Raw genomic sequence first — 22,628 nt, forward strand, 5'->3', positions numbered from 1 at the left:
AAGATACTGTCCATGCTGTCAGCTGGGAAAGTTACACTCCCCCAACAAGTACACACAATCGTCAGTTTTATTTTAATTACACATTTCTTCTTGCTTTCATACTAACATCAAGACTTTTTACTTCAATACCCGTATCTTTATAGGACTCTGCAAGACTACCAGAGCCAGGTACATACATATTTTGGTCCTGAAATACAGATCACAGGAAGAGAAGTACTCAAGCTTATCTTCCTAATTATCCTTTCCACGCTGTAATAGCCACAGACCACAATTAAGTATTCACCAGCACCACGCTCCTGATAAATAGACTACACCATTAATTTCACATTCACTGCAAAATCTGAACTATTTTTATGTTCCCTAATTAGATTTGCTGCAGAAATGCACCGCATTTTAGCTCTTCTGGCCGCAGACCGGGCCCCTGTGCCCCCAGGAACAGCCCCACTACTGCAGCCCGCTCAGCACAGGGCATGCACTGCGCAGCTCCATCCCTGCTCCCTGCTACAGGACAACATCCCAAGGAGCAGCAGCAGCAGCTCGGGGCAGAAACCGCTCTAGCTAGTCATCGGCACTTACAGTTACCACTATAACCTTACTCCAACCTGCAACATCACCATTTCTCCAAGCTTTGTGGACAACTTCTCAGCACCAGCACTGGGTGACCCAGCAGAAGGGATGCTCTCCTACGTTTGCTATTCATAAATAAGGAAAATGCCTTCAGAGATTTGACAGTCAGTGGCATCCGTAGCTGAAATGACCCTCAGATGGTAGAATCCAAGACCGTGAGGAACCTGAGGAAGGCATTTGGCGTAATCAAGACACTGAACTACAGGAAAAGAAAACTGAGCATGGTCACAGGACACATGCAATCCCGTGGGTGGCTGCACTCATGGATGACAAAGGTCAGGAGAGCTCGCTGGTCTTCAGGGGCAAAGCACTCACAACCCCAGAATGACCTGCTTCCCTGCATGCAAGAAAACAAATGGGCATGGCCAGACGGCAGCAGGTCTGCGAACTGCTGGCCTGGCTTAAGCACAGAAAACGTAAAGGAACCAAAGCCCGAGACCAGCGTGGCTGACCTAATGAAACACAGAAACAATCCAGGCATGCAGGCGTGGAATTGGGAAGGCTAAATCTGGGCTGGAGGGCGGGCGGTGGGGGTGAGCAGGGCGGGCCGGCCCAGCAGGCTCCCAGTGGTGCTGGTGGGGGGGCAGCCCAGTAACGGGTGGCACCACCTGGGGCTTCATGCTGCGACGGGAGGGGTCCTATCTTCATCGGTGACCGGGACGACAGGACAGAGATTATTCGTGGTGAGTTTGCGGGTTGTACTGGATCGGGAGGAGCAGCAGCTACACTGCGGAGAGAGGGACCCAGCGGGCTGGAGAAGCCGGTGGGAAGCTCAGAGCGCAGCCCTGGCAGACGTGCATTCCGGCACCAGGGTCATGGGATCTTCCCAACTATCAGCCCTCTGCCCCTAGATGACAATTAGTGCCAACTCAGTATCGCGTTTATGGTCCCAGTTACACCAGCCAGGCTTCTCGCGTTTTTCAATTTGAGCCCATGTCAACAGTTCCTTTGGACTGGAGATGTACTCGCTGCACCTATGGTTACTGCTCCCACATCACGCTTTCACTGAGGAACAAGGTACGGTATTCTGCACAAACCTCCTTGGTGCCTATGGTTCCCAGCATCTTTCTCAGAGTGTCTGCTTGATTGACTTCCATTTCATTTCAAATTTGTGTTCGCTTTACACTTCAACTGAATATTTTTCCCTTGCAGAGAGCTTTAATTTCCTACCCTTCTGTTAACTAATTACATTCATAAGATTATTTAAAACCATGAAACAGTTTGAGGAATAATCTGTAGGGAGGCTGTTATAAAAACAAACTTGTGTTTTACAGCTGCATCAGCCAAATGTCTTCTGAAGTAACATCTTCTGAACCATTCTGGTGAACTCTTTGATTGATTGCTTCACACATTTATTAAAACTACTTAACATATGAAGCGCCTCCATTTCTTAAAAAGACAGTTAATAAGACACTTCATATCCAGCACAACAGGCAGTTGCTACTTCAATACACAAATTCCTTATAACCATGTTACGTGTGTGTATATATATACACACACACACACACACGTAACAATTCAGTTGTTTGTGTTAACTCCAGGAAGACTGCAGGAGACTGATTTCTACTGTATGGACTTAGAGAGAACGAAAGTCCAAAGAACAGCATCAGACTGCCATTCTTAGGTACAGTAGCAGAATTTTTAGAGCTTGAAATGCAAACCACATCTTCCATCACCTTACATTAATACTTTGCCTTCTCTCAAGTGTCTTGGTTATGTTGTCAGGTGATCTGCTTCAAATTACATGTTCTTGATGCAAAATTTGTACCTTTACCTATCTCTAAAAATCATTCTGTTTAGTTCAAGTGTAATTTTAAAAATATTTGTATTATTAAATCTAACAAAATGCTGAAATTTCTCTAAGGAAAAATACTCACCTGAAAAATTTTAAAAATTCATCTGCTTAATCTAATACACACCCCACATACTCCTGCGTTTGTCTTCCCATACAATGAGACAGATCCACCTTTCACGTAAGTGGTCAGCACACACACAGTGCTTGAAGAACCAGCAGGCATCAAGATGAGTCTGGAAGAGTTGCCAAGGTTTCCTAGGTTAACAGAAACCCAGTTCTATCCTCACACAAGACTCAAAACCAGAAATATTCCTTCTGACAGCATTATAAGTAGATTGGTCAAACAACAAAAAACTAGTGGTGTCTGAAAAATAAACTGTGAACCCAATGAAAGCACAAAGGACTTGTAAATCGTACAAGTAGGGTAAGCAATGAACAGGCAAGAAAACTCACCCCCTGAAAGCTGCAATTAAATACCAGCTTGGTAGCAATTTGGTACTGCTGATAGCTGTGGATTGTATTTAGAAGACTAGGTTATTTCCTTTCCTTTCCCCCCATTCTTCCTCAAAATGCCTGGAGTGCCATTACAAACTGATTCGTACACAGCCATGTGAGCAGAATGCTCAGCAGTGCAGAGCTGTGTTAATGAGTAATTACACTAAAATTTGTTTTAATGCCAATAAGGGAGCAGCTTTATTACTTCAAGCTTTTAAGCATGATGTAACAAGTAACATGGAAAACAAGTCTCTTCCTTCTAACATATATTTAATGACTTTTTAAAAAGTAACTATACTCTGGAACATTCTTTGCAGGCCTACTCCTACACAGTTTCACATTAATCTTATTTAAAAAAAATATAAAATACACGTACCCAGCAAATGACATGCTAAGAACATGGAAAAAGAATGACGTTATTGCATGCCAGACACATATACAACAGATTTATCTTTTCAACTGCTGCTGATATATCGGGTTTTCTGAGCTTGTGTTTTTCTAAGGTCCTTGCTCAGTTTGGCATTACACAAAGGCTGTACAGTCGAGATAGAGCACATTGTCTTAAACAGCATTTGAAAGAAATCATTCAGCAAAACAGCTGACACAAAATTAATCACTCCTTAAACAGTGGCTCCACTGCAGTCAGGGGCTGAGAGGGGGAGGCCGAGGTTAAGTAAATGCTGCCAAGAGGAGACATGAAAACTGTCGCAATACGATTTCAATTCTGAATCAATAGACAAGGAAAGTCACTTGATTTATCTGTCTGCATCTAACAAAGTTAAAAGCTAATGAAAATCAGTTAAAAACAAAGGAAAATATTTCAAGCAGTCCTTTTTCTGCTTCGCACAATACCTTTTCTAATGCTTATGTAGTAACCCGGGCAACAGAATGTTGTCTCAGCTACTAAACAAACCCAGGTTGTGTTCACCTACTGAAACCCAGGCACTGCAGGACATCCAGCAATCCACCAACAGGATGAGGCAGGCAGAAAAAGTGAGAAAGTAGGATTTTCTTAACTTTCCACTAGAAGTCATTTTGACCCACGTTACATATACCTTATATGGGATTCCAACACATAACACTGCATTTGTGCTACTCAGGTGCAACACCGAGACTTCCAGCTAAGACAACCCTAAATCCCACTGATCCAGTGTAAGAGAAGACTCCTCCCTCTAGACCTGTGTTTTACAAACCGCTGAGATTCCCAGCTCATTTTGCTGTGCAGGACGAAGATCTGAGGACACATGTCTGGATTGCTAATTTCTCAAATCCCTTCTGTCAAAAGCTGCTCTTTCAAGGGTTTCTTCTGAGCAGACATCACCTATGGCAACAATTTTATCAAAATGTTATGTCAAGTATACAAATACCCACAAGGAGCTGGACTCAGACGAATGAATAACCATCAATGACTTCTATGAGTCCTTCACTGGCAAAAGCACAATGCTTTAATTTTACCAACATTAGGCTGGTAACATCAAAGAGGCAAAGGCTTACAGATGCCTATCAGTTTGATACGCTAATGTGATACCCAGCTTTTAATCGTGTAGGAAAAATGACCCCCACTGCTATTAGCGTAATTCACTGCGGCGAGGCAACAAACAATTTGAGTGTGCCTGTGGTGCTATTCTATCACCACCATTTCATGAGGCTGATGTGATCTTTTAAAAACAACTCTGTAAAATATTCCACACCTGAAAACCAGTAATTGAAATGCTCTCTTTGTTACCTAATTATTAAAAATATTTTCCATGTTGTCCAGCCCCTCCGGTTTAGATTTCCTTCTTCCTGCTTTTTTCCTCCTGTGGCACATTATTGGCATATTCACAGCTTCCTCCTGTTTCAGGCAATAACATTCCAATTATGCCATCGGACATACCACACAGGAATATTATCTGCTTTGGCTCTGCTGCTGTTATCTGAACAACCGAGGACAAGTCCAATTCCCTTGGCTACCTGGTACATATAATGAGAACGCCACTGCCACAACCTACCAGGTAGATACAAGGGAGTATTGAAATGTATGACATGAAGATGTGTAAACACTTTAAGAACTAGTTAGTGGCCACATTTAGACTATTCCTGGCCACATTCAAGTGCTCGCAAAGTCACAGGTACAACACCTGTCAAACAGGGTGTCGGGGATTGCTGACCACGCTGGAAGGCAGTAGGAGAGGCACTGGTGAGTGAACCAGCTGTTCCCGAGAGCCCAGCACCTGCACTGTATGGACTCTACAGGTTTCACTTTGGACTAGCTCTTACTCTGAACAACCAACAGGGACCGGGGTGCATCTTCCAGCTCAATTTCATTCCAAAGACATTGCTATCCGAGACTACTCTGAAATGCAACTCAGCGTGCGAGGAGCAGGCAGGGGCCGGCAGTTTCGGGCGTGTGCTCCGGACGCGTAGAGATGCACCTCAGAGGACACAGATAATGCAGCAACTGGAGAACACAAGACAGACCTGGCCAACAGGAATCAGCTGTGGGGACAACTGAAGAGTCTGGGGCATCAGAGAGTGGTTAATCTATACTATTGCAGAAGAAAAGAAAGTCCTCTTTATAAGAACTTCAGAGTGGACTTTAAATGCTTTTAAACGTAAATAAATCCTTGATTTCATCAACAGAGACCTACTGCAACTAAAACCAGCAGATTACTATTTTGTCAAAAAAAGAACTGTTGGAAAAAACATGACCTAGGACATTCAGATCTCTAAACACCCCTAACATTTTAACTGTATCTTGTAAGAAAAAATACCTCAGAGGTACTGATAGGTTTAATTTTGACTTGGGGTATTTGGATAAAACTGTTTACTTGATAAATAATATTTGTCACATAAATCACAATTTAACTGATTCCAGAAAGGCAATAAAGACTTTTTTCTTACTTTTACCTAATGCACTGTTTTCCTAAAGTTGAGCTTGAGTGTGTGATACAACTGCTCCTGCTTTGGAACAGAATCAGAACGGTCAGGGTTGGAAGGGACCTCTGGAGATCATCTAGTCCAAACCAGAAGGATTCAAATCAGGATTAAGAAGCTGTGATACTTCAAAGAGTCATAGTCAAAAAAACACTGACTTACTTTCGTATGCTTCCCCTCATAGTATTAAAAAAATACAGCGGTATCTGGTTGCAATGTAGCAAGAAATAGTGTGTAAGTCCAAAGCTATATAGCTACCCTTTAAAATTTTGCTTTCTTTCCTATTTTTCCCCCGTGTTTTTACTCTTACCAAATTGTCATCCTTCTTCAAATGCACAACTCACAGACTTATGACAGAAGGGACCTCATCTTGTTATTCCTGGTAGTTCCCTGCATGATACCATAATCAAAGAAAAACACATTAACTGGCCCTAGTAAGTTCTTACAGGAGAAATGGCCACCATGCTGAAGTGGTACTTCATCTCAATAGATGAGTTGTAACAACTGAATTACTTCCTTCCCTTGGAAAAACTAATTAAAAGAAATCTATCAGACTGCTATTCTTCTACTAAGAGGCGCTTTCATGCGAAACTGAAAAAGTGAATAAGCAAACATGGAAAGAAGAGTGTATTAAACTAACTTCTGCTGCATATAATGAACATACATTTCCTGAATCTTTGGCAGTTCATAACAACGGTGACCAGCACTTCCATTTACCTGGTGTAAGACAGATCCATGTCTGCTTGACATGGCCACAAAAAGGTAACAAAATTTAGTAGTTCAGAGAAAATTCAGAATTATCTCAATAGTTGTATACAAAATTGCACTTGTTAAAGTAATTTAAAATGCAGAACTTTGTGTGTGACTTTTTTTTTTCTTATAGGAAATTTGTCAGGAAAAGAAAACACATGAGAACACTTAGACCAACACCTACAAGAAAGCACAACTGTGGCCAGCTGGACATAAAGCCCACTAACCTTGAAATTACTCCTAGGATTAAAATTGCACAAACCATTCAGAAATGCGAAGCACATCTGAGGAGCTGACCCCATAAAGGCTGCCTCATGCCCAAACTGTGGGACGGTGGTATGTTACAGAGCAGGGACAACGGGCTCAGAAATTAAAACACAGATTTTTACATTTATATTGCAGTTTTATACAGTACTTGCTGTGATTAACTGTAAATCTGTTAGTAAAGCTTACCATTGTATATTAAAGACATTTGGTACCAAACCAGACAGAAAAATAGTAGAATCTTTGATGATGTTTTTTCCCAGTGACCTTAGTGTCTCTTTGTTTCACCACTCTACGTGGCCAAGGAAACATCCAGGTTGTCAACAGTTTCCAACCCCAGGCATTTTTTCTACGCACTTATATACCAGTGTTACTAAAGCCAGCGCTTTTAATTTCTGTAGTAGTTTAACTACTTTTGACTATAACAGATGATCACTGGCTGGTGGGAAAACGAGGTGATGCTGTCTGGGAGTTTGTCTGCCCCGTGGGAGAGCCCCCTCCCATGCTGCAGAACCGGCTGTACCTACATATACACACACATCCAGCCCCGTACCAGCTTTACAGCCAGACCCCAAAGCCAATGTGCCTCGTTAGTCCAGAAAAAAAGAGCGTACACCTTTCTGGGCAGGCTACAAGGTAGCTGAAGATATTGAAAGGGCATGACAGACACCAGAACTGTTCAAAGGAGGTGGCAGAGATACGGACCTTCCCTTTGGGGTGGTCTCAGCTGCACATGAAGCTGCTGCCTGAAACAAGGACGAGTGTCAGTGAGCTGCCCAGGGGCGCCCAGGCATCATCACCACCATGGGTACAGCTGGAGGACTGAGCCGGGCTAAGAGGAGCACCCAGCTCCCACCAGAGCATCTCTCACTCCTGCCTCGGTAGGTGGGCATTCACCTGAGCCTATGGGAAACCCACTTCATGGAGTTAAACCTGGACTTAACAATCCTCTTCTTCTCAGTACTATGAAACTTTCTGCTGCTTTTATCATCCTGAATCAACTAACTGCTTTTTTCATACAAAAAAGTACGAAAACTTTTCATTAAAATAAAGTATGAAATACACTCCCCTAGATGATCCTAAGGAAAGAAGATGACCGAGGACAAGAACCCTACACAGCTCTCTGAATCAGTTTGTCTCTAGCAGACTTAAAAAAACAAATGCAATCCTGCACCTGATGAACAGGCCCACCCCCAAACCAAAGCAACCCTCATTTTCTTCCTAAAATGAAATGGAGATGCCTCATTTATCTCTCAGTGGTGGCATCTTTTGCTAAAGCAGGCAGGCAAAATGTGCGGCCATTCCCATCCCCCCACCCCTTGCCCCTTTTTAAAACTCCTTAGATTAATTTACAAGTACCACTGGGAATGAGAACGGTTATTCTTCACTGAATGCATACTACTTGCAAAAAGCTCAGCAAAAATACCTAAAAGCAAATGCCTAATACCCAGCGATTCTGATTTTTAAGCATTTGGTTCTACATTCTAATGTAAAATTGACACTGATGGGCACTGAATAAATTGGGACTACATAAATATACTGATAAACACGTTCTGACCACCAGCCTGTTTTTTAAAGGAAGTCATAAAATCCATTCCGATAAAGAACACTCCTCCCATTTTCATTTCACGATGAAATGCTTTGGTGTAGAGGAAACAATTTATTTTTTTCCTGTCTCACAAAACAGCCATTAAAAAGGCGTGACAGTCCTCGCTGACGCATCACACAGAGGTGAGCCGGCAGAGCACAGCAGCCTCTCCTACAGACCTGAGCAGGAACCCCGCGGTTTAGATCAGATACCACAGTTTCAGGGGAGGATGTAAAGAAAAAAAGCCCGGCATGCATTCTGATCATGAGACTCACATAAAAAAGAAGGGAAAAAAGTCAAATATGTCTCTCCCTATCCCCGAGGAGTTTTAAACTGCTTTTAAACAGATTTTGTTATCGGAAAGAAATACTAACTGTAACTACATATGGCAAAATGATGGACATAATCTTAAAATTCAGTAGTGAATATTTCATCGTGCAAAAATATTTATTTTTTTAAAATGGACACTCCTTGAGAAAGGAGACTCGAACACACAGAGAGAACCCAAGGCAGTAAAAATGCATGTAAATGCACTGAAAGAGCCCTATACAGTTTATCCCCTTAATATAAATATTCATAAATTGAACTCTTAATGGAGAATAAAAAAAAAATATCTCTCGAGAACAGCAGAGCCTGCAACAATGTGTTGTAATTTGACTTTAATAATAACAGGAAAGCAATTATTTTATTTCAAAAGCAAATGTGTTATACTTGTGCAATACTCTTTATGGAGTAGTTCCTAATAAAAATACTGTGTATTTTTGGAAAGTGTTCATTTTTACAGCAGCCATTTGCATATTTGAAGAGCCAGGCAAGATTGCTCCCTCAGCCCAAAATTTCACTGGGACTCTGCCAATAACTCATTTTATCACCTTGAGCAAGTCACTTCCCCACGCCTTCATTTCCAATCTCACCTTTTGTGTTTTTCGCAGCGCTGTTCAGTTTTCCCTCACTGTTTGCATACGCGAGGTAACAGGGCCACAGTTGCTGTCAGCTCTGTACATGCTACAAATAATTAACAATAACAATTTCAACCAGCCAGGTTTAGGACTACATCACCGCTTTGATGGCAGAGCAGTACCAATACACCACTACCATGATCAAACCACACCACTTGACTACTAAAGGATGTATTTTCAAAGGAACGCCGCAGGGTAATTCCTGTCTCTCCCTCTTTTCTCAGTAACAGCCTGAACTGAAATAAATTAACCCACCCCCAAGCTGCAGTTGTTTGTCCACCAGATGCAACTCCTGCTACTGTTCAATGCTGCTTCTTGTTGATAACTTTCATAATCCTTGATTTTAAGCTGAAATACTTTATTTAAATGATCATAATGCTCCCCAAATTTCCCTCTGGATAAAACATCCAACTCCCTGTGCAGCACACCTGCAGCCGATGTGTGCCACGCAGGGGCGGCTGCAGTGTGCGCAGGATTTCTCTGAGCGTTAGCCCACACTGTTTTCTCTGAGAAGTAACTTGGAAGTAAAAGATGATTTTGCTCAGTCTGGGATCTATTGAGACTTGAAACAACCCTGCAGCAAGAACTCTGGCAAGCTGAAGTTGCAACAGATGAGACTGAACAAGCTGTTTTTATGTCGAATTGTACTAATTTCTGCTAATCTCTTTATCAAACATCTACTTAACTTACATATCTATTTGTCTGTTATAGATACCTAGTGCACTCTTTTTTTCTTTTTTTTTAGCTTGAGACATGCAATGTTGTTTGGGTTTTTTCAAGAGAGAGAAGATCCCAGGCAAGCCCCAGCTCTCCTCTTTTCAGCCCCCACCGCGTACAAAGCAGCACTACTAGCTGTGGCACTGGGCTCGCACAGCCATTTCAGTGGCATTTGTGTTACCGATCCCACGTACCTGCCGCTCGCTGACCACTGACAGGCAACAGGAGAGAGGAAACAATCAAGAAAACGTGAAAATATCACCCCAGGACATTTCTAATGCAGTAAGAACGGTGACAATTTGCAGCTAGTTTCAACCCTGAATGCACATTATTAAAAATGAAATTTAATTTCTTTGTTAGATTAATTTTATTTCCTTATGGTATAAAACCAGCAGCATATTCAGGTTATCCTGGCAAGACTGCTGGGAAAATAATTGACATCAGAACTAAGACAGTCTTCTCCTAGATTCAGATATTCAGCTGTATGAATCCTATTACATATGCAACCAAACTGTAAACCAATCCTTTTTCCTTTTTCTCCAAATGGCATTTGGCTGTCTCTGGTATTACTGTATAATTTAGCAACTTTGAAATATAAGCAACCAATTAAAACCATATCCACACGTTTGTTCTCCCCTCTGGTGTGAGACTGACAAAATCTGATATTTTCCTTTACAACATGAGGCTAGGATCAATTACAAATTAAGGTTACTTCTGTCAATCTCCACAACCCTGTTTATGAATAATAAAGGCAGAGGAAATGCCTTCAGCAGTCACGACAGATATCAAGCTAAAGCTAATCCTGCCGCTATACTCTTCATCTAAACAAGAAAAAAAAAAAAACCACTGAAAACAAACACCCACTGTGATACAATGAATGCATCCTATACCCACAGCTAACGCTCTCCACCCTTATTTTTATTTTCACCTCTATCCAGAAGCTGTGTTTGGGCAGAGAAACAACCAACCGTCAACTCAACAATTGCAGCTGGTCACACCGAACACATTTGCATTTGCTTACTACTGTTCCACAGATGCACAGTTTGGGTTCCTGGTAACAGGCATTGCTGACCACGTATTGACTAGTAAGGCAGTAGCCAAACTGCCAGAAACAACAATTATAGAAAATATAAGAGGATAAATGGAAGGTGTAATTGGTGGATTTGGAAGTGATATTACAGTAAGCGTATGGGCTTTGATTAGCCTTCCTTGTGGCAGAGGGACTTCTATGGGACGGAGAAACTCTATTGGGAATCCAGGGTAATGCAGAAGGGATGACATAAAACAGGGACCCAAAGCCTTTGGGACTGTTTCACAGTCCTCGCACAGCATATGCACATCCTAGTTCTTCTCACTTTTGCTATGGTACCACAAATATAGACTAAATATAGGTGAAGGATAGAAAACATGAATTAATGCATGCTGAATGTTTCCTAAAATACATTGAAGCTTTTTGCTCCCACTGGTTCTTTCTATGCCTCCACCTAACATTCCTTATGTCTTATTCCTCTGTAAAATAAATAAGACATATAATTTCTTCAAATGCAAGTACCTCTAAACCATTAATTTCACTCACGAAAACCAAAATCAAACAGGTAACACAGTCCAAGTGTTTCAAAGTGTAACTGCAAAAGTAGAAATCACCGTAATGCATATTTGCTCTGAGCAGACTTAAAATCACGGTGCATGCAATCTGATATAAATACCTTCATGAGGTTTCAAATTTCTTTGCCAAGTCAACTGTAAATACAGTCATAAAACAAGAAATGAAAACTAATAAGCAAAATCAAAGCATCCTATAAATTTCGTTATGCCTTCCTGCAATTCACCGCACGCTGGCAAACATTAATCTATTACTAATTTTATCTAAATTAGAGCAGTTTATTTAAAGTGCATGCCAACTTTAAACATGAATAGTCTATTGAATACAGAATATGAGAACTGTTTAGCTCCCAATTTCACAAAGTTAAAATTCTAGAAGTTTGAGATCTAGTGTGGCTTCGTTTAATCAGTTTGACTTCTCAGTAAGACTATATATAAAACAGGGGCCATAAAAAGGGAATAAATAAAGGCCATTTTTTAAACAGGCACTGAGTCAAGAAATGAAACTCACTGAATTAAAACAGCTTTCTGGCAATTTTGAACATACAAGCAGCCATGAGAAATACAAATGCTGACTTTCACTGATGAATAATAGCTAAGTAATGTAAATTAAAAAAAAAAAAGTCTTTCAGCATTAAAGAGCACACACTGTTATGTTTACAGAAAATTAGCAATGAAGTGTATACAACCAGTAACAAAATATTCACAGAGTTTGGCTTTGGTTTTACAAAACACTGTTTGAAGTCAGTTTGTGATTTCAGATGCTGTTTATGTTCCTAAAACACAATTTCCAAATGAGACCTACAAGCTGTTCATCTATCATTCATATGAAGCCGTTTTGATAAGTTTAAGACAGTGATTGAGACAGCAAGTCTGGAAAAGCTCTTGCCTACATGTAACAAAGCGCTGCCATTATTTTTTAAAAACTTCATTATGCCATCAGTATTAAGGTTGTATTTGTTACATTTGTTGCTTTTAAATTTTTTTGCAGAATTGTGGCATCTACAGCATCCTGAACGCTTCCATTTAAAAAGATGAGCATTTATGCACACAAAGCTTTTTATACATGTGAGTATGTACAGAAGAGCACAAAGCTTATGTGCATGTACAGCAGTCAATGAGGAAATTACCTTGATTTTATAACACAGTAACTGCCCCAAACAGCCAAACTATTTTAAATGGCACGTATCATATAGAAGATACGTGGCTCAAACATCACAGTCCCATAACCTTCAATATTATTCCAAATCTCAGAAACAGTTTTGACATGAACTGTGACAAACACTGTATGAATAGCACGGTTTAATACAGCAACTGGTTGCTTACATTAAACAAAGCCTTAAGTCTGCTTAGTAAAAACCCCACGTGTTGATATACGACAGACAAAGGGGGGGAGATTTCTCAAGGGAAGAGGAAATTCCCCTGCTAGTCCTGTCTCTGAAGATACTTGTCATAGCAGATTTTCCATCTTCCCACTTTTGGATCCTCTGCCCGTATCAGACCAGATGGGATCTCTCACATGTCCCCAGGTTTTCAAATCCTAGCAGAGCTGGTGCCCCTTTGCACAGACCTGCTGTCAGGTTCATTACTATTCCTGCTCCCTTGAGATCCACCATTCATTTCTTTCGAGTATTTTTTCCTCTGTACAGATAATTTGAATTCTTGGCTGCAAGGGTTTGCAGCCTTACTAGTCAGTCTTAATCTACAGATCATTTTTTCTCTAGTAGACACTAAGACTTCTTGTGTCCTTTTCTGATTTTCCTTAAGACACATGAAATTGTATAAGACAGAAAGAATGCGAAGACATTTCTGTTTGAGTGAGGAAACAGAACAGTCTTCAGGAGGAATACCCAACAGAATCCTCTTTTAGTCATTTTTTTTTTCATCTTGCTCTGACATTTCATCCGCAACACTGCATATTTTTCAAGTACTTCTATAGTGTCCAAGAACTCCATAGAATTCCATGAACTGAGAAAATATTTGCTTTATTACCTCAACACCACCACTAAATGTGCTTGATTCGCAGTATGTGACTGCACGCAAAATACTCTAAAAAAATTACCTCTCTAAGATGTGAGCGCCTGAGAAATTACATTTGATATCTGTGAAACTATCCAGAATAGGTCCTGGAGTATGAGTTGTCTGCCTCTCAGCTTAAACCAGACAAGGGTACAAGTTAAATTTATGTAATTCTTTACATATGGAAAATGCTCAAAAGTCCAACAGTTTTTTTCAAACCAGAGCACAAGCCTCTTGGTGCCAACTTTTGGATTTCTTTCAACAGAAGCCAAAATCTGTCAAAAATAACTCATATTTGCCTCCTACAACAGAATAATGGAACTTACAGATACAGAAAACACAAAGTATTTCATATATGTTGATTTAAATAAAGCTTTTGACAAGGCATGACATTTTCAAAAGCAAGCAAGTATCTTCCAGACAAGGCTACTACAAAAGTGGATTCGTAACTGGCTGAGTGAAGGCAATATTGAACTGGGGGACACTGGAGGGGATGCTGAGTTCTGTACGATTCTATGTATTTTTTTAACAATCCAGATGATGGAGCGGAGAAAAGGCTCGTGAAGTTTAAAACAAAAGCAACGTTAGGAGGGCTGCAAGCACACCAAAGGGTGCATTTAGAATTTCAAAGTGGGTTGTCAAAGTGGAGAAAAAGCCTGAAAAAAAGCAAAGGTTCGGCACTCTACAAGTTAAGCAAAAAGGGTCCAAGGTTTGACTAACAAGAAGTTGGAAACCCAGCTACATCTGGGAATTGTTTTGACTGGCGTCGGTCTAGGGGTGCTCAAATAGCTTCTAAGAGTGGGATCTGATCCGCTGAAATCTCCAAGTCTGTGTCAGCCTGAAGTAACCTCCAACAACTGAATACCACTTGCAATATAGAAATGACAGATTTTCATCACATTCTTAGCTGAAACGGGCTGACCCCAGAAAACTTTGATCAGGCTTCTGATGTTTCCCACCCTACCCTACCAGGAGTCCTGTCCACCTCATTTCCCTGCTCTAAGACCTGAGATACAGCTCACGGCCAAACTCTGGCAGAGAAGTACCAACATAAAATGAAATTATTCATGCAGCAATGGTCCTTGACAGAATTCAATTACACAAAGAAAGCCACAATTTAGGTCAATAAATGATGTCTTTAAAACTCGCTCAGATTTAGGATTCACATAATGCAATTCAGCAGAGGAATTAATACTGTACAGTGCAACTGAAGTGGTGTTATACTTTAATCAAATTTGGTTTGTAATGTCAAACTACCACCGATACCAGACATTTATGTTTCTCCTAAGGAGATCAGCAGGAAAATACACACCACAAGATTGTCATAATTTGACTGTTACTTTAAGACTATACACAAAGAGATAAATAAGGTCAATTCACACCTCTCAGGCCAACAGTCCTTCAGATTCCTGGAATACTGCCAGTTCAGAGGTATCTCTGGAGCTCATCTGTGCAACCCCTCACTTGTGCAGAGCCACCTCTGACCAGGCTGCTCAGGGCCTTGCCTAGGCGCATCTTGAGTTGCTCCAAGATTAACAGAGATTTCACAACCTCCCTGGACAGCCTGTTGCAACTCCAACTACCCTCACTGTGTAACTGCTTTCTCTTATCTGATCGGAAATTATCATAGAACCATGGAGCGGTTTGGGTTGGCAGGGACCTTAAAGATCACCCCGTCCCACCCGTGCCAGGGGCAGGGACACCCCCCCCAGCCCAGGCTGCCCCCAGCCCCGTCCAGCCTGGCCTTGGGCACTGCCAGGGATGGGGCACCCACAGCCTCTCCGGGCAGCCTGTGCCAGCGCCTCGCCGCCCGCACGGGGAAGGATTTCCTCCTAATACCTACCCTAAATCTACCCTCCTTTTCCTGTTACCTCCATCGGCTCTATGCTGTCCTGCTGGTTGAGCAGTAAGATATTGCTAGGCTTCCATTCGTCAGGATTAATCGAACTCATTTCTCTCACAGTCGCAGCACATCTCTCACCACGGGCTCCAGCTCCCTCATTACCTTGCTATGTCTCCACTGCAGTCCCACCATGCCAATGTCTTTCTTGTGCTGTGATGCTTGAAACTGTCTTAACGTGGTCTCCCCAGCGACAAGGAGGGGGAAACAATCCCATCCCCCGACCTCCTGCCTATCCCACCAAGGCCCTCTCTGCAAAGCTCCTTGCCTGTTTGGCAGGCAGCCTCTGCGCCGCATGGCGTCACCCTGACCCTGGTGCCGGAATGCACGTCTGCCAGGGCTGCGCTCTGAGCTTCCCACCGGCTTCTCCAGCCCGCTGGGTCCCTCTCTCCGCAGTGTAGCTGCTGCTCCTCCCGATCCAGTACAACCCGCAAACTCACCACGAATAATCTCTGTCCTGTCGTCCCGGTCACCGATGAAGATAGGACCCCTCCCGTCGCAGCATGAAGCCCCAGGTGGTGCCACCCGTTACTGGGCTGCCCCCCCACCAGCACCACTGGGAGCCTGCTGGGCCGGCCCGCCCTGCTCACCCCCACCGCCCGCCCTCCAGCCCAGATTTCCCCACTTCAGCTTCAGGGAAACTACTGCAGGTGGTGTCAAAGGCCTTGTAACAGGCAAGTAAACAATATCCACTTCTCTTCCCTCCTCTGGACCGCAGGGCCAACCATTTAATCTTAGAAGGCTACTGGGATAGCTGGACACAATTTGCCATTGGTGAATCCATGGCGGATTTTCCCCGTCATCATCACCCCTTTCATGTACCCATCACTTCGTTTCCAGGGGGCTTTGGTCCATAATTTTCCCCAAAAGGGTTCCAGCTCCGGCTGAGCTTTGTCTTCCCAAGCTCCATCCCTGCACATCCTGGCAACATCCCTCATACTTTCTTTTTGTGTTTGAGCCCAGTTAGGAGCACCTTCTTTACCCCTGCTGGTCTCCTGGACACACGTGCTCAAATTCCTGCACTCTGGAATAGACCACTCTTGTGCTTTGGGAAGACTGTCCTTCAGGATCAAATGGTTTGCCTCCTGCCCGTTAACACAATCTCCCATGGGAACCTGCCAAAAAGATCCCTGAACGAGTCAATCTCCTGTCTTGAAGTTCAAAGGCTGTAATTCTGCTGTTTGTTTTGCTCAGTTCTCTTCGAAGCCTAAATTCAAGCATCTCACGATCACTGCTGCCGAAGCTGCTTTGACCCTTACCTGTCCTTGTTTGTTCCCGAACAGCAGGTCCAGCACACCTCCTCCACGAGACGTCCAGCCAGACACAGCCAGCCTGTGTCAAGACGTTCCCTGCAGCCCACCGCAGCACCTCACGGTATGAGCTCCCGCACCACACGGCCGCCATTCCAGCTCACACAGGTGGTTAAACCCCCACACAAATACCAGGGCCTGCAACCTCCAGCCCTGTGCAGAAAGCTTCATTGCTTCTCCCCCTCGGTTAGTTGGTCTCTAGCAGACACGCACGATCTCCATCCTCATGCATAAGCAAGCTCTCAGCTGGCTCATCACCCTTCCCAGGGTAAAGCTACAGACACTCGAGCCAGCCCCCTCATACAGCCTGACCCTCCTTCCCTGCCCCACTCCTCCAAAACGGCCTGTCCACCTCTTGCGCTATCCCGAGATGTCTTTGCAATCCCAAAGGATCTGCAACTACATGCAAGCTTCTAATTCCTCCTCCTTGGTTCCCATGCTGGTGATATCAATTCACATGCAGGATATCCCTGCTTGGATATAGACTATTTTCCATGAAAAAATTAAGTTTAAAGAAACAGATATTTCCACTACAAGAGATCTCGACGTGGTGTACTGCTTATACCTGCAGCACAGTCAATTCATTCCCACGAGGATCTCACTCCTGTACAACTCGCAGACACGGCACGGAAAGGCAGACACTAACTTCTGCAGTATAAAATTACAACCCTCATGCAGTATACACACCTACTGTGGAATTTTGAAGGTGATACAGTGCATCTCAAATAACATTTGGAAATTGTTCTCTAAATAATGTGGCATATTTGTTTACAGTCTACAATTTTTCTTTATACAGCATTCAAGAATCACTTTTTTTTTTATGCCTGAGTACTTGTCAGATGCCTATCACACAGGGGTGACAGGGAACCATCTGCCTCGCTCCCCCAAAGGCACCTCCTTTCGCTCATTACCACCTGTTCTTTTTTCAGTCCCCAAATGGCAATTCTGAGCAACGCTAGATACACTGGAAAAGGCCAGGTTACAGGTCCTGGCTGAATTTTTCAGTCTTGTCACTAGCATTTAACCTCCACGAAGAAAACCCAAATGCATCCATTACAGAGGTTTTCAGAGACCACACAAAATAATGCTGTAAAAATGATTACAATAAACAGGTTTGTTGTAATTAAGCATATTATCTCTCTGATCCATAACTGAAACAGGCAGAGGCTGACCAATCAGGATCAAATTTTAAGTAAAAATGGTTGGTTTTGTGTAAAAAAGGAGGGCGCAAGATTTGAGGTTGCCAAGAAAGTCATTCCCAAGGCATGACTAAGGTTCTTCCTTCTCACTGGGATACGTCGGAGTCCTCCATGGTGGCATTTGCAGGACACAAGAAAAGACCACCCACGTCTTCTTCAATGAGGCAGAGAGGACCAGTGGGAGTGCCAAACGTGAGCAGAGGGCAAGTGCAGAGGAAGGTGGTAACTGAGGTACTTCCCTTTCTTTAGGCAGTTCTTAAACTCTCCCCCAAAGGCAGACCAGGCAGCAGAGCCACAACTACAGTGACGTTCCCAAAGGTTCCTGGCCTCCAGGGGAAGGTCAGTATCTGAGAAACAGGGGCACAATTTCAAATCTCAAGGCATCTGGAAAGCAGATGGGATGCTTTAGAACTCTCTTGCAGAATTCTACACCTGAAGTTAAGTACAGGGGATATCGGTAGGAGAAGAGTATTTAACTCAGACCATTCACCTGAATCCTACTCCCTCTCCTGTTGTCAACCTTCTCAATTACAAAGAGTTCTCCTAAAAATCTCCTCTCTCAATACCACAATTCTTCTGTCTATCCAGAAAAAGCAAAACTTGGTGACTCTGTACAAACAATCCAAGTACAGTCTTCTTTTCTAAAGGTATACAGATAATTAGAATTGAAAATAAAAAGCCACTCCAATAAGCCTTCAAATTACCCTAACATTTTTAGCCAGTCAATTCTTTAAATGTTTTCCATAAATAACTTCTGTATATACTGCAAGCTTTTCAGAATTCTGTCCAAATACAAAAGAGACCAACCCAAAAGAAACTTATGTCTGATCGACAATTATTTTAAGCTTATTCCAGCAGACGAGAGCCTACATATACACTGGTCTGTAGGGCTAGGCACAGCGTACACTCACATACATTCATGCATCAAAACTGTCGTGCAGCAAAGTGAATCACCAAAATACTGCTACCTGCAAAGTCAGAAATCTATGTCCAAATACAAAACCCCTTTTGTTGTAGCACATAATGACATTGTATACTTTATGCCTATTGTATTTAATTAAAAATTATGCTGCCTTCTAAGACTGAGGAAAATACAGATGTGGTCTTTCACTTTCAGACCAGTCAGAAACCCTTACAGTACACACCTCAACAGAATTCTGGATGGAACAGTATCGTTCCAGGCAGCAAAACCCAACACACTGGAAAATTTCTATACAAAGGGTTTAGGTTGAAACAAGTTAGTGTACAGAAGAGCCAACCAAGTGCTGACATAATATGCAAAGTAGAGTTTTATTGGTTTATTTCTCTTTAACCTTTCTCAGTGTATCTCCCTCAAAGCCTGAGTAACTATGTCTTTTCCAACCACCCAAACTCATCTCTGACGGCAGCCAACTACCTCCTTCCTTGCTGTCAACTACCACAACCAGTGCTGTAGCCCATTTACAGATGCCCACAAAATAGTCTTGGTCCATTTCTTCAACACTGGCCCATAAAAAAATGTGTGTGCCCCCTCTGAGAAACTCATAGAGTCTTCTCAGAGAGAAACTCATAGAGTCTTCTCAGAGAGAAACTCATAGAGTCTTCTCAGAGAGAAACTCATAGAGTCTTCTCAGAGAGAAACTCATAGAGTCTTCTCAGAGAGAAACTCACAGAGTCTTCTCAGAGAGAAACTCAGAGGCTTCTACTTTATAATTTAAATTTAATTTATTAAAGATCAATTTGATATGATAAGCAAAGGAGTTAATGGGAAATTGTTTGTAAATAGCCAGATGTTTGCCAGTTCGATTCAGGAAGGAGAAAACAGAACAGCAAGGGAAGGGACACACTGCTAACTGGGAAGAACTTTGATGAACACTTGACATTTTTTCACTGAAATTACTCTTCCAGTTGGCAAAGTAGGTATTTCTCATCAACAGGTATGAAATGGAAAAAAAAAAAAAAGCTTTCTGAATTAATGTTCAGTGTTCAGAATAGGTTTTGCTCAAATTAGCATTTTTAAATTTTCATACCAAGTCAGATGTCATGAAAGAACTACTATATATGGTAACTTTTGCCCTCTTTCCCTGAATAGTTTCCTTCTTCACCGTCCATATAGTGTGAGAAGGTATCAAAATATCAATTATCTGTATTTTCTTCAACTGCGTATACCAGTTTTCATATATCACAACTAAAATAGAGCACATTCATTCCTAATTGCACTAGTTGTTATGCCACTACTCAACAATAACAAAAAAATGAAATGTACTTTCAGATGTACCATGTGGTTATCTTTACTGTTGGAAAATAACAACTAAAATGCATCAGTGTTACACAGGGAGTGCATTGTTAAAAACACTGCAGGCCATGTAACAGAACGATACGACTTCGGGGGTGTATCTTTACACCCGAAATGAGACTCCACCAACACTGCATCCACAATCCTTTGGCAGCATGCAAAAAAAAAAAAAAAAGGACAGCATTATAAGGCAAAGTCCTTTAGCATAACAGGACAGGTTGCCAGAGAAGAGCAGGAAGGAGAAACCACTGGGCAAACAACAGGGGAGGGAAAGGAAGAAGAGTGAGACCACAGGAACTAAAATAATAACAGTACTAGCAATTAATAAACCACTACTGGGAACTGGGTGAAAGTACAAACTTGGACAGGGCTTCAAAACCCAAATGCATTAATTATTCAGTATTTTTCAAACGTGGAAAACAAGGAATAATGCTTCCGCTTGAGAGATTTGGAAACTACTCAGGAGATTCATGCATATAGCAGAAATAAAATTACTTTTAATAATTTTTCTGGCAACCTGATGACAGTAGGCCATTGCTGGATCCAGGTGCTGAGGAGGCTGAAATCCCACAGCTCTGTAGTATTAAAGGTACTGAATCCAGTAGAGGGCACCTTCCATTCCCCATGTAATTCTAGGAAGCACATGCATCTCTTCAGCCAGCAATGAAACGTACCCATATCCAAACGAGAATTCAGAAGAATTTATAAGTGCACAACTACTCTACAAAACAATCAGAAAAGAAATGGGAAATCTCTCTCTTTAGGGCACGCTTGTAACAGTGTACCCTCTGTACAATGAACACCAAAACCAGGTCTAGCAGATTCGCATCTGTTAAATGCAAGTGGGAAGTTACATCATGCCTCTGATCATACGTAAGACTGCTTCCCCTAAATTCTTTCCATCCAAACAAAAAAAGATATTAGAATTTTGAAGCAATACCCCCCAAACAGACAGGCAACACAAAAGCCCCCAAAAGCACAGAACTAATATTTTCTTGTCTGACTTGTCTCTCTCCCTCATCTTTCTTACTATTGGTTTTCTTCCTTGTGCTCTTAGAAATTTTTTTTTTAAGAACTGTGTGACCTGAGAGAGCAAAACAAGCTGATGCCTTAGTAACGATATTTGTACTACCTCTTTTTCAGGAAGATACTAAGTCTTTAATCGTACCACTAATTATTCTCTTTTAACATCCAAAATATGCAATGCAGGACATTGCAAGAAGGTGAGCATTGTTAGTAATTCCACTGACTGAAGCACAGGAACAAATATTTATCTTAAACTGCAGCTGTAACTAAAAAAAAAAATTTTACAGTTGCTGTTTGCAGAAATTACATAGCTTACTAGTTTTTAAATAGCAGAAAAAAAGCTTCTCACACAGGAATGACTTCAGTGTAAAATACTTCATTTGTGGTGCAATTCCTAAGTTCTTATTTTTCAGTTTTGTAATTTCAGTGATTGTTTTCATTTTGGCTATCCTGTTTTTTTAAAACTTCAGCATGCAACAGTATTTCAGATTTCTGCCTATGGTTTATTATTGCACTAAATATCTTCAAAATATTTTCCAGAATACAAGATGAAACCTATAGAATTCCTTACTTTCCCCTAAGTAACTTTCAGTGTACAGAAGACAACACTGAATCACGCATATGATTTTAAAAACACATCCCACTCTAGCAGAGTTAAAGCTATAACACATGTGGTGGAAAAGGTCCCTTGAAATTGTTCCTCCCCATCTTTTGGCACTCTGCTGTCACAGTTTATCTTACCAAGGTCAAGTATTATCAGCTGGGCTCCAGCCTGTGCATTTCCAACATCATTTTCTGCAATGCACTGATAGAATCCTTCATCTGATTTCACCAGACCCAAAACTTGCAGATTATGTTCTTTCTGAAGAGTGAAGGAAAAACACAACACTGAAAAATGGGTTGCAACTGCAAAAACAGTGGTGGTGTTATGGGACATTACTGTGACCGGAGAAACTTCTGAACAGTAACATGGAAAAGTGCATTTGGAGTTCCCATCAGCTTGCATCTCTCCCGCACTAAATCCTCCAATTATATGGTTTCAAAAAGCAGCAGCAGCTCTTACCAACGGCTATCATTTTCTAGCATCACGTATCACTGGCAAATCATAGAATTTCCACAGCCATTTTTACAATATTTTAAGCACAGAGTATAACTACACAGCTCATCGCTGCAATCCTACAACCTC

General features: G+C 41.9%; 1 protein-coding gene across 9 annotated transcripts in view; it reads right to left on the bottom strand.

Moving 5' to 3' along the window:
- Positions 1-22,628, bottom strand: part of NEO1 (neogenin 1) — a 212,085-nt gene that overhangs the window by 54,665 nt on the left and 134,792 nt on the right. For all 9 annotated transcript variants that reach the window (XM_055818650.1, XM_055818644.1, XM_055818665.1 and 6 more), the window contains exon 7: positions 22,184-22,304. In XM_055818650.1, coding sequence (XP_055674625.1) covers positions 22,184-22,304 — 121 coding nt within the window. The remainder of the gene's footprint in view (positions 1-22,183; positions 22,305-22,628) is intronic.

This window comes from Falco peregrinus, chromosome 1 (assembly GCF_023634155.1).
Source record: "Falco peregrinus isolate bFalPer1 chromosome 1, bFalPer1.pri, whole genome shotgun sequence".
Lineage (NCBI taxonomy): Eukaryota > Metazoa > Chordata > Aves > Falconiformes > Falconidae > Falco > Falco peregrinus.